This window comes from Sorex araneus, chromosome 1 (assembly GCF_027595985.1).
Source record: "Sorex araneus isolate mSorAra2 chromosome 1, mSorAra2.pri, whole genome shotgun sequence".
NCBI classification, from domain to species: Eukaryota; Metazoa; Chordata; class Mammalia; order Eulipotyphla; family Soricidae; genus Sorex; species Sorex araneus.
The window spans coordinates 249,810,091-249,822,730 of record NC_073302.1 but is presented as its reverse complement, the minus strand read 5'-3'; the positions used below and the strand labels follow the sequence as shown (position 1 = coordinate 249,822,730).

The window sequence follows — 12,640 nt, the reverse complement described above, 5'->3', positions numbered from 1 at the left end:
TAATGACTTAAGAATGAAAGTCTTAATACTATCATTTTCAAATTCACAGTATTATCAGAGGACTAAATGGAAGGGAGCAGGAAAGGAAAAAGTTCAAAGTATAGGCAGGCGAATTTTGAAAGCTTGCTTATAACTTCTATCTTTGGACATACTGTTTAAACAATTGTGTTAACATCCTTCTTATGTGACTTCTGGATCATTCACTAGAAAATTTCTGGGTCACTTAAAAACTTTACTCAAGTCCTTCCTAACCCTTCTCTGAAACTTTTTCTACCCCTTTTCCAGAATCTTGGTACTACTTTCTTCTCACTAGTACTATACCATTACAGCATAGCCCTTGGCCATCTACCTCTTGCTGGTCCATTAGTTCAGTGAGTTCTCTTACTGGAAAGAGTGGGAAAGAGTGAGCAATCTTGTCTACCCATTCATTAACTAGTGGTGATGGGTGAACTGGTTACCCTTTTTACATCTCACTATTCTAACATGTAAAATGAACCTAACAAAACTTACCTCCAGAGTTAGTTTAACTCTGGGAATCTTAAGTGGCATATGCAGAAATATAATGACTAATATAATATACAGTAGGTGGTCAATAAATCTTTATATTAATACAGAGCCTGCCCATGGCAGACATAATTAATGTTTGACTTGATAAAAGAATATAGCAACATGAATTAACACATAAAAAAACAGGAAAAGTTAATATAAAAGTTTGTCCTGTCACAAGATAAGAAAGTAGACATTTATTTTTTCTTACTTTTTTTTTATAATTTCCTTAAATCAACATTTTTCAAGCTGTGTTTTCTAGTGAGTTTCTGATAACTTCCTGGGGTTCCTAGGAACTCAAAAAAAGGGTCAGACAAAAAAGATTTCTCTATGCAAGCAGATGAAACTCTACAACCAAACTGCATTCCCCTCCTCTAAAAACTGTTCAACTAGAAAGAACAGCTCCTCTTTTGATTGTTTCATACAGTTGAAAAGCATTTTATTTGAAAAGAGCGTGTTTACCAGCTGCCAAAATATGTTTTGAAAACAGTTTTTCTACCAAGGACTCTGAGTACAAAATGCTTTCATTAATCATCACTTGTTTTCATTTTTTCAAAGTTCAACTTTGGTTCTTTTGGGTTTTGGTGGGGGTAGAGGACTTCCAAGCTGTGTTCAAAGGGCCCTGGGGCCACTCTCCGTGAAACTTGTCCTAGTTATACTGGCCAGACAGTTGAGTGCTTTGGCCTAGTGGAACTCAGAGGCCAACAGAGATACATCCAGTGAAGCTGGAGTAAAGGGGCCGCATGATGCCAGATATGAACTAGGTAGGGGATTCATCCATGCCAGACATGTACTTTTAATCATCTCCCTAGCCCACAACTGTGGGTTTTTTTCTTCCTTCTCCCCACACCCCATTTATTTCATTTGGGAGCCATACTCAGCACTGCTAAGGCACTATTCCTAGCTTTGTGCTCAGGAGTAACCATACCTACTGCAAGGAATTTGGACCAGGACTGGCTGCACACAAGGCAAAGCACCTTACCTCCTACACTGTCTTTCCAGCCCCATAACTTTGGCTTTTGATCATAAGCTATGCCTATGTTTTCCTTGAACCCTTCCAGCTCACAAATAATATATATTATTCTAGATATTTCAGTGTACAGCAATATATTTGTGACATCTTAAAATCAAGTAATACTTACAAAGAATCTATCCAACTTAGTACATAAAAACTGGCAGGACAATGCACAGTTTAGAAAAATGAAAACTTTTATTTATTACCTTAATGGTCACCTCTTTGTCTGCAAACCGGATAGTCACAAGAGCTTGGGCAACCTGGTTTTCAGTGATCCTTTCCACTCTCACAACCTCTTTAGGAAGCGTAGCGTTTTGTGAATCTCGAAGTTCAAAACGCTGTAATAAGATAATCATGCAATTTACTTTTCATTTTAGAACAAATACCTTTCTACTTAAGTCACTTACTAAAGGTGATATAAAAACAGTTCCTAAAGTTTATTAAATACAGGAAATGGAATTGCTTAATTTCTGGCCTATATTATAGCTACACTTCTTGATAATTAAAGGTTCCAATTTCTTAAGAGGGGATCATTAGAATCTTGAAAACATGCTAAACTAAAATACGGTCTATATCTATTTTTTTTTTCAATCAACTGATGTTATAATGTTGCTGAGATTCACGAAAACAGACTTCCTGGAATCTGTTCTGCTGTTTGACTGTAGCTAGCCTCACTGATTACAATGCGTTAGAACAAACTTCCACAGTATCCGGCACAATTCTATTTACAGCATATGATCTAAATATTTGTCAAATTGGACTTAAAAGGCTAAGAACACTGATTCTTTCTCCATGTGGATAAGGTATCAATGTCCTGATAAAGGTCCCACCTCCTATTATCAAGTAGTTAATATAAAAAATGCACAAAGGGTTGGGAGCTGGAGCAATAGCACAGCGGGTGGGGTGTTTGCCTTGCACGCAGCCAACCCGGGTTCAATTCCCAGCATCCCATATGGTCTCCTGAGCACCGCCAGGGGTAATTCCTGTGCATCGCCAGGTGTGATCCAAAAAGCAAAAAAAAATGCACAAGGAGAACATAAATATATGAAAGTAAGAACACTAACTGAAAGGTAATTAAATCTATAGTCTACTAATGGAAGTTTAGTATGAAAACATGAAATCATTTATTTTTTAATATTAAATAGGCATAAATACCTATGCCCCAAGTTCTACCATAGTTTTATATATTGTTACTATAGTAAACCGCACGGCAGAGCCTGGCAAGCTCCCTGTGGCATATTCAATATGCCAAAAACAGCCACAACAAGTCTCACCATGGAGACGTGACTGGTGCCCGCTTGAGCAAATCGATGACCAATGGGATGACAGTGACAATAGTAAAAGAGTTGAACCTCAATGAGAAAAACAGATCATTGTTTCTTTAACAGAGTGACAGATCTGAGGGAAGAAAATTATCCTAAATTTCAATATTCTGAAGATAACAACCCAATTCAAGTATTCATTTCGGTGTCTTTAGTACTCAAAAATTATTTTTTCCTGTCTCCCAAGTTTAAAAAGTCCATATCTGCTACCATAAAAATATTTTTATATTTCATATAATTTATATGTAAATTCCCACAACATTACATAATTTGGTAAATAAATAATAATTATTGATACTTTGATGTTATGCAAAAAAGGCAATGCTGTACAATAAAGGAGATTCAATAAAATGGAATAGACCTTACAAAATAAAGTTTATCAGAATTTAGAAACTAGAGTCACTACATGCTATAATAACCACAATTGAAGCTTAAAGCTAAGTTTTTATTCACTCCAATGTAATTTTATATTACAGAAATAAACTAATTTCTTGAATCAGCTGCTATATTGGTTATGTTCTTATAAATAATTTGTGCTAAAATATTTCAGAATAAAACAGATAACTGTAACAATAATAAAACAGTAAAAAATTCAAGTTTCAAAATGAATTACTATTTGCTGACCTAGAAAATGGAGAATTATTAATCAAAAAGGAGATTGAAAAGTAAAATAAATAATCCTACAGGCTACAGGTTAGTAAACAGCAGAAAACTAAAGTTTATTTACCTTACATATTATATTGATAAGTTTTTCCTATGAATTCTTGACTACTGAAGCGGTACTAATGTTTTTGATATACTCTCTTTAGGATTACATTATTGAACTACTAATTATAATTAAGAGAAATGTAAATCAAATTGGCATTGATCTACAAGGTCTTCATATTCATTCTCACAATTTCCAACTCTGTCCCACTAAATTATTCACCTTCTTGCCTTTTTAGGCTGTTAAGCACTGAGAAATTCTCGACACCTTGTTTCCTGCATATTGAACAAATATGCAACCTACAGTTCTCACTAGGCTCTTTTCCAAAAGTCTCCACAACTAATAAAAAAACATTACAGCTCCTCCAAGATGGCAATATGCTCCTGTACCATAAGACGACCTCAGTGCCTTCTCTGCAGACCCACAGTCTTAAAGTATTATACATTCCATTGCAATATTAAGCCCTATTAGGAAAATATCCAAATGTAACTATTTGGTTGATTTCAAATCTCCATAGTTTACTAAGAATGAAATATAGGCCACTCTTTATACAATCAATGTCAATGAAGTTTAAATAAGCAAAAAGCATTCTTCTTCCTCAGAATCATTTAGATTCCCCAAATGTCCCAGTAGAAGTAAGTTCTGCATTTATTATAAGTAGATAGAAAGCCTCTAGAAGTCTACTTTCTCCATCTTATTTTGTGATAATGACTTTATTCCAGCTCATAGATGAAAATATGGTCTTCCATCAATCCAAATCAAGGCACTGTCCACAATCCAGACATGACCTTCCTACCTACCCCAGGCTACAGTTCTACAAATCTTCTACCTGTACTTCACATAGATCTTCCTTTCTAAGATGCCCCCCCCCACATACACACCCAATTCCAAGAAAGAAAGAGCCATTTACTGGTTCTACACTGACCCACTATATTTATTTCTGTTCACAGTCAAATATTTTATTAGTAGACAATTGCTGTTTCAGTTTCTTTATCTTTGATTTATTATTTGAACCTCTGATATCTTTGTTTGCCCTAGGGCCATACCCAGCAATGCTCAGAGGTTGGTCCTAGCTCTACACTCAGAAATTTACTCCTGGTAAGGGAGCACATGGGATCCAAGGATTGAATCTAGGTCAGCCGCATGCAAAGCCAAGTGCCCACCTATTACTATACTTTCATTCTGAATCCAAACCATTGATTTTTGGTTTAAATGTCCATCATCCTACTAAAGCTCCTCTTGGAAAATTTACCAAATACTCTAGTTGACAAATTAGTTCCTTATCCTTCTATTTCATTATTTCCTCCTTAGTTTATTTTTCAGTTTCCTCTGTTTGACCAGTACACATCAGGTACTTCAGGAATGAATTTTTTAGTATTTTCCATCAACATTCACCGTTTGAATAATCTCATAAAGTTTCAGGCTATAAACCAAACTATATTCAGTTCACAACTCCCAACTTTTTCTTTTGAGTCTAGCTTCTCTCCCTGAACTCTTGATTTGTATATGCAACCGTCCTTTTGACATTTCATTAAATCACTAATAGACTTTTTAGACTAAACATATGCAACATTCAGGGGTTAGTCTATCTTGTATATTTTCACTTCTATCTCACTTCTATAGATACTATAGATACTTAGATACTTCTATATCTCCAACTTCATCACTCCAGGTATGCAGTTCAAAAAGCCTAAAATCATCCATGACACTTGGACATAACACTGTTTCCAATCCTTTAGGAGATTACATTGATTCTACCTTCAAACTGAAACACCAAATCAGTCACTTTCTACAGAACTACCTGCAAGTCAAAGCCATTACAATCTCTCAAATGACTATTACAGCCTATATCCGGCACTTCCCTGCTCTCAACCTTCCCAGTACAGTCCATTCACTACTTCCCTACAAACATTTTTATTTTGCAAACTTCTACTAAAATGTTCAGTCATTTGAGACACTTCTCTGAGCAAAGTCTTGTAAGGACTTTGCACCTCATTCAGACTGAAAGCAATTCTTCCACTAACTTACATAATCTGACCACATCTGACCTTCCTTGCCTTCTTACCACAGATCCCCTCACAGCTCCTTCACTGACTTTGTTTCATCATATTTTGCTATTTCTAGCCCATGGTGTGTTCATGCCTCATCATATTTTGCTATTTGCTATTTTTATGTTTGTTCATGCTTCAAGACTTACACAATGGTTATTCCCTCTACCTTGAATATTTTCCTCCACAGGACTCACTTTCCTCCTTCAGCTCCTAACTATAATGCAGTCATTTTGGTGAAGGCATCCATTGCTCAATTTGACATACTGTATACTGATTTAAGTAATTTACTCGCCAACTCTTGTCTTTCACTAAAAAATTAGCTTAGTGACAGAACATTTTTCTGTTGTTTATTGCTACCTCTCCAATTCAAGAGTACTTGGTATTTGATATAGATGATTAGAGATAGCAGTCAATGGAATGAGTAATATATTTGTGTAAATAATCTTAAAATTTTCATTTAATAGGACACCTTTGGCTGCCACCAAGATGTGATTCTGGCGGCCGCACATGTGTGCGGCCTCTCCGCAGCTGCACGAGCGTGACTCCAGACACCAGCTAAATTTTTTGACATGGGCAGCTCCTCGCAGAATGTCTCCAGACTGAGAACTAAGCCGCGGCCCAATGCCCGCCCAGGAGGGGAAAGGTATCTCTCTCTCTCTCCTCTTCCTTTCCGGGAGTGAAGGGTGTGGTGACCGCCATATTATGACGAGCACAGATGGGCTTTACAAGCTTGCAATGATCCAATATCTGGAAGAAATCTCCCTGGACTTGGTTGCTAAGGTACAGAAATCCAAAACCGCGTGGCCTCATATCTCTTCACAACAGGTTTGAGTAGTGGGGAACTCCTAACAATAATAGTGAGGTTTGTGTTGAAATATTGAATGTAACCAAAGTAAATAGAAAGTAAAGTGAAATTTATCAGTTATATGGTGGGGGGGTCCCGGGGGACAGGATGGGAGGTGTACTGTGTTTTTTTGTTTGTTTGTTTGTTTGGGGTTTTTTTGTTTGTTTTTTGGTGGTGGGATATGGGCACTGGTGAAAGGATGGTTGTTTCAGCATTGTATAACTGAGACTTAAACCTGAAAGCATTGTAATTTTCCACATGGTGATTCAATAAAATAAAATTCTTAAAAAAAATAAATAGGACACCTTTGCAGCATTTAAAAGTTGCTATTCTTTTCTCTTAAATGCTTTATTAGTATTCTCTTTGGAGCTGAATAGACAATACAGCAGGTAGGGTAGCTGCCTTGCATGTAGTCAAACCATGTTTGATCCCCAACATCCATATAGTTACCCCCGCGCCACCAGCAGTGATCGCTGAAGAGTAAGCCCTGAGCACAGCTGGATATGTCCCCCACAGAGGAATGTTTTCTTCTGGGAAAAGGGGAGGTTGGAGGAGTATAAATATGTAGTTTGAAAGTTATGACACATAACTAGTGTTAACTAGTGCTGGGTGCAGTGACTCACATATAAGATATGAAACTGTACTCATGAATCTATGCAGTATTATAAATCAATGGTAAATCAATAAAATCTTTAAGGGGAGAGGGGGAAGAAACTTTCTATTGTGATTCTATCTCTATACCTGGTTCTTCCTTGGCTGGTTTGAACATTTTTTCCCCACTGACCAATCTTTATATTCTGGCTCTTTCAAATTTTAGTCTCCAGCCAGTATTTCTCCTGCGATATATCATCATCATATTTTCTTTTTTTCTGTCACCATTAATTCACCCATATGTTAATGACTCCCAAGCATTTATTTTAAATATCAAAATAGTTTGTTAAACAAACCCACTCAGGAATTCAAGTTAAGATTTAAAAAAAAAAACAGAACCTCACTATGTATTAGATTTCTTAACCCTTGCCCAAATGGTTTCACCTTTTCATGTTAATGTTATATTTTTTTTTGTCCAAGATAGCATTTACTCATGGATACTCTAGATTTCTAATTTTCCTGATAGTCCCTCTGCCATTCGATATTTTAATAGTAAGGTCTATCATGCCATCAATAAATCTTTTGTCATATCCATTTGACCTCTGTTCCACTGATCTCACTCAGTTCTATTACTTCATTATGTTATATAACTATATAAAATTATTTAAGAGGGCTAGAGACTGAGCACAGCGGCCACTCAACACCTTTATTGCAAACCACAACAGCTAATTAGAGAGAGAAAACAGAAGGGAATGCCTTGCCACAGTGGCAGGGTGGGGTGGGGGGGAGATGGGATTGGGGAGGGTGGGAGGGACACTGGGTTTACGGGTGGTGGAGAATGGGCACTGGTGAAGGGATGGGTTCCAAACTTTGTATGAGGGAAGTATAAGCACAAAAGTGTATAAATCTGTAACTGTACCCTCACGGTGATTCTCTAATTAAAAATAAATAAATTTAAAAAAAAATTAAAAAAAAAACTTAAAAAATATAAAAATTTAAGTCTCATAAACCAATATTAGGTCAATAAAAATAAATGTAAAAAAAATAAAAAATAAAAAATAAAATAAAATTATTTAAGTTATTTATTGTCATGTCTGATGCTTCAACAAAACATTCCTCAAGAGCATCTCCAGATTTCTCTATAAATATTATTTGTCAAATAATGAGCAATTAATGTTTGTTAAACTGAAAACATGAAATGCAAGATCCTTCCAAGTTTCTCAGATGATACAGCTGATGTTTTATTATTAGTGGATATGTGGCAGTATATTCTTTCTAAATACCCAATAAAGCTTTACTAACTTGTCTCTTATGTTGAAATCCTATCTAAGAATAACTCAGAGCCAAGATAGAGAACCAGAAGCCTGGATGCACTTACTTCTACACAGCAACAAAACATACCATTTAAAAATTATAACAGATTTATAATCAGGAGTATTTTCTTTAAGACATCTCTAAATGCAGAAAGTGATTTTAGAACAATAGAAGCATGTTTTTAGGGCATGAAAATCATGATAAGTACCATCTGGGAAATGAAAGACATTCCAGGCGTTTTTAGTTTGTTTAGAAAAAAAAAAGTATTCTAAATTGTAGCTGATTGATTTTTTACTGAGTAATACAATTCCCTTAAAAAAAAAAAAGAAAAAGAAAACCCTCTGAGAAGGGCACAGGCCTTGCATGTACAAATTTCCAATTTTCCAGTCCAACTTTCCAGAAGGCCCCCTGCACCCACCCTACCCAGCCCCTCTCCCCTGGCGCGTCTGTCCAGCACTGCTGGGTATAGCCCGGGAGGACCCTGAGCATTACCGGGTGTGGCCCCATTGGCTCCCAGTCCCCTGGATACAAGCAGCAACACACTGCAAGACCAGAAAATCCATCTGTCTGACCTACTTGTCTAAGGATCACTGGGATTGGCCCAAAGGCCCCCTGAGCACTGCTTGGGAGTCATGCTCCTCCAAATAAAAACAACAAAAGCAAATAAAATAGTTTAAAAGCAGTGGGATTAAAAGACTACTGAAATGTAGGTAGAGAACTGATTCTAGCAAAATTATTGATTACTTTCTATGATGGTCTGGGTTAGAAAATATTTAAGATGGAAAAGTTACAATTTTTCTATATGTATATTTGTTTTGCTATAATAGATACTTCTATTCCTTAATTTAACATTTCCAACAATTTCTTAACTTTCATCTTCTCAAACTATTTGAGAATATATAAATCTTTATTCTTCTGTGAATATGTGTTCAAGAAAATAATTTAGAAATGTAAAATAACAGACAAGCAATACAGATCAGCCCAGAATAAAGAATAAAGATTTATATCAACCAATAGACTTTGATTTTTAAAAAGAGCTATTTCAAGAAGTGTCATATAATAGTTTAATTTGGTATTCATTCGTGTTTAATGATCTTACAAAAAAAGAAAAAAATGTTCCTGAGTAGGTTCAAATAAATAAAGCACCCTATTTAACTGTTTACTAAGGAGTTGTACTCAAAAGGAATAAAAACAAAGTTGCACAAAAAGGAATACTGCTCCTTAACTAGCTCTTCATAAAATTAAGTCAGCACATTTTCTTCTTTTATGTAAAATCATTACTTTTCTCCCCATTTTAAAAACTCTACATCAAAACTAAAATAATATCTGTTTGTAACATAGGCCCCTATTTTCTATGTTCCTTTCATTATGAAGGTCAGATGAAGCAACACTACTTTACTTTCTTTAGAAAACTCAACTTCTGGGGCCGGAGCGATAGCACAGCGGGTAGGGCATTTGCCTTGCATGCGGCCAACCCGGGTTCGATCCCCGGCATCCCATATGGTCCCCCAAGCACCGCCAGAAGTAATTCCTGAGTGCAGAGTCAGGAGTAACCCCTGAGCATCGCTGGGTGTGACCCAAAAAGCAAAAAAAAAAAAAAAAAAACTCAACTTCTAAATATATTTTACACTTAGGCAATATGTAAGACTAGTTTAGAAATCAAGAATCAGAAACACATCAAGTTACTTCTTTGAAAAATGACTTTTGATCATAAAAGTTTATGACATTTTTGTTCCTAAATAACTTTTCTAGGCACTAAATATCTTCTCACAAAAAGTCTATGCTGCTTCTTGGGATTGTTCTTTGTTTTGGGATCATACCCAGCAAAGCTCTGAGCCTACATCCAGCTCTGTGCTCAAGGTTAACTCCAAATCCAAATCAAGCAGTGCCAGGCATCACATCTGAGACTATTTGCAAAGCCTGACTCAGTCCACTTACCTGTATCTCTGGACCCACATCACTTCATTTTAGTAAAATTATACCACGTAAACAGAAGGTGTCCTATTTCAATAACCAATGACAATTTAGCTAACTGATTAAGTCAAAGATTATATGCTAGTTCTCATTTTTCAACTTCTGTAATGAATCTTGAATAGTCAAATTATAGTTCATTGAATCTTTTTTTTTTTTAGTTGGGGGGTGGGCTTATGCCAATTAGTGCTCAGGGATCACTCCTGGCCAACTCGAAGGACCACATGAGATGTCAGAGATTGAACCTTGCAAGTCAGCCCCATGCAAGGCAAGGACCTATCCACTGCACTATCGCTCCTGATTCTTTAAACCTGTGACTTAATATAACCATTTCAAAATAATTAATATCCTTCCATATCCCTCTTTCCCTGCTCACTCACTGGCGCTCTCACTCTTTCTCTCTCTCTCTCTCTCCTCTCCTCTCTCTCGCCTGTCTCTCCTCTCTTCTCTCCCACTCCTCTCTTCTCTGTCTCTCTTCTTTTTTCAATGCTATTATGTCAGTCCCAAACATCACTACTAACCTTTGCCTCTTTATTGTTCCTCTTTTCCCCATGTTTCCTTGTTTTTATTTTACATTCTATCCCTTACTATACACTTTTAGGCATCTATAAGGGACAGCATATTTTTAGTTTTATTTGACTATTATTAATATTAATTATATTATCAAAACCCTGAATGAATGATTTGAGGCTCTTCCTGTTCCTGGAGCTAGCAGATCTCATTGGGCTACACTCGCATGCGACAGGGACAAATGGAGACTGTCCATTTTTCTGCTCGAGTCTACTGGAGCCTGCTCGAGCAAATCAAAGATCGACGGGATGACAAGTGATAAAGTGATTATTAATATTACCGAAACAACAAAAATATTGGGCTCATTTTCAATTGTCTGATATGTGAAGCAATTCTCACCAGTGCACCTAGATTCTACTGTTGCACTCTATTGAGTTTTTCTATTATTACTGACCACTATTACTGACCACAAAGAAAGTAATTCCATACTTCTAAAGAACATGGATAGATCTGGGGATAAAGGAGAAACAAATAGTGTTCTAGCTGTCAAATCCTGGTCTCCAGAAAATTAATGACCTATACATACAGCCTAACAACTTAATTTTACATTCCACTACTCTAGAAAAGTAGACCTCTAGTAAAATTGTGTAAGAAAAACAAAAACTGCCTTGTGAAAAATCATTAATTTCAAGCGATAAATCTCTGCCCAAAGAGGTTAATGCTTTTAAATATCTAATTATATGATGCCAAAGCGTGAATGGCCCTTCACAATACATATTAAGATATAGATTCAGCTCTTTTAAAAATTAAATGAGTAAAATACCTAGTAATGGCCAGAGATATGGCTCAGCCATAGAGCACTGGCCATGAACATGTGAGGCCCTCAGTTCAACTCCTGGCACCAAATGGCTCAAGCACCACTAGGAGCAATCCCTGAGCAAATGAGCCTGAGTACCACAAGGTAGGGAGTGAAGAAAACAAAAATGAAAAACATAAACACATCAGTAACACAATAAGGAAATTGACATGTATATTTAAATACCATTCTCCACATATTATAAACTATATATTATAAAAATCAGAAGTCTTTAGTTTAAATAACAGCAATTCCGTAAGTCTTACTTAAAATGCTTGCTTTTCAAGTTAACTTATCAGAAAATTATCATTGTGCTATATTACAATTTGTCTTTAAGTTTTCTTATTTTGGGGCCAAAGCGATAGTACAGTGAGGTAAGGTGCATGCCTTGCACATGGCCAACCTGAGTTTGATCCCTGGTACCCCATGTGGTTCCCTGGTCACTGCCAGGAGTAATTCCTGAGGGCAGAGCTAAGAATAACCGCTGGACATTGATAGCAATGGCCCACAAACAAACAAACAAATAAATACATTTTCTTTTTTTCAAAATAAGCGCTAGGAATTCACTTAAATCATTTTTTATCTTTGAATAATTTTAAATTTATAAGAAAAGAACACTGCAACACCAAAAACTTACACTTCATCTAGATTTCCAGATTTCCTTTCTTTTTTCTTTCTTCACTGCAGTACTAGGTATCAAACTCAGGGCCTCACACACACAAGCCAAATGTTCTACAACTGAGCTTTATCCCAACTTCACACAGATTTCATGGTGGCTAATATATTAGCACATTTGTTCCTTCCCACCTATCCCTGAACCACACACACACACATTTGCACTTACACTATCAGTGTTTTTTTTTTTTTTTCAATACCATTTTAGAGCAACTTGCAGATACAATGACCTATTACCA

At 36.2% G+C, this 12,640-nt stretch overlaps 1 protein-coding gene across 1 annotated transcript in view; it reads right to left on the bottom strand.

Moving 5' to 3' along the window:
* Positions 1-12,640, bottom strand: part of VWA8 (von Willebrand factor A domain containing 8) — a 350,725-nt gene that overhangs the window by 277,147 nt on the left and 60,938 nt on the right. The window contains exon 10 of the mRNA XM_055137059.1: positions 1,768-1,899. Coding sequence (XP_054993034.1) covers positions 1,768-1,899 — 132 coding nt within the window. The remainder of the gene's footprint in view (positions 1-1,767; positions 1,900-12,640) is intronic.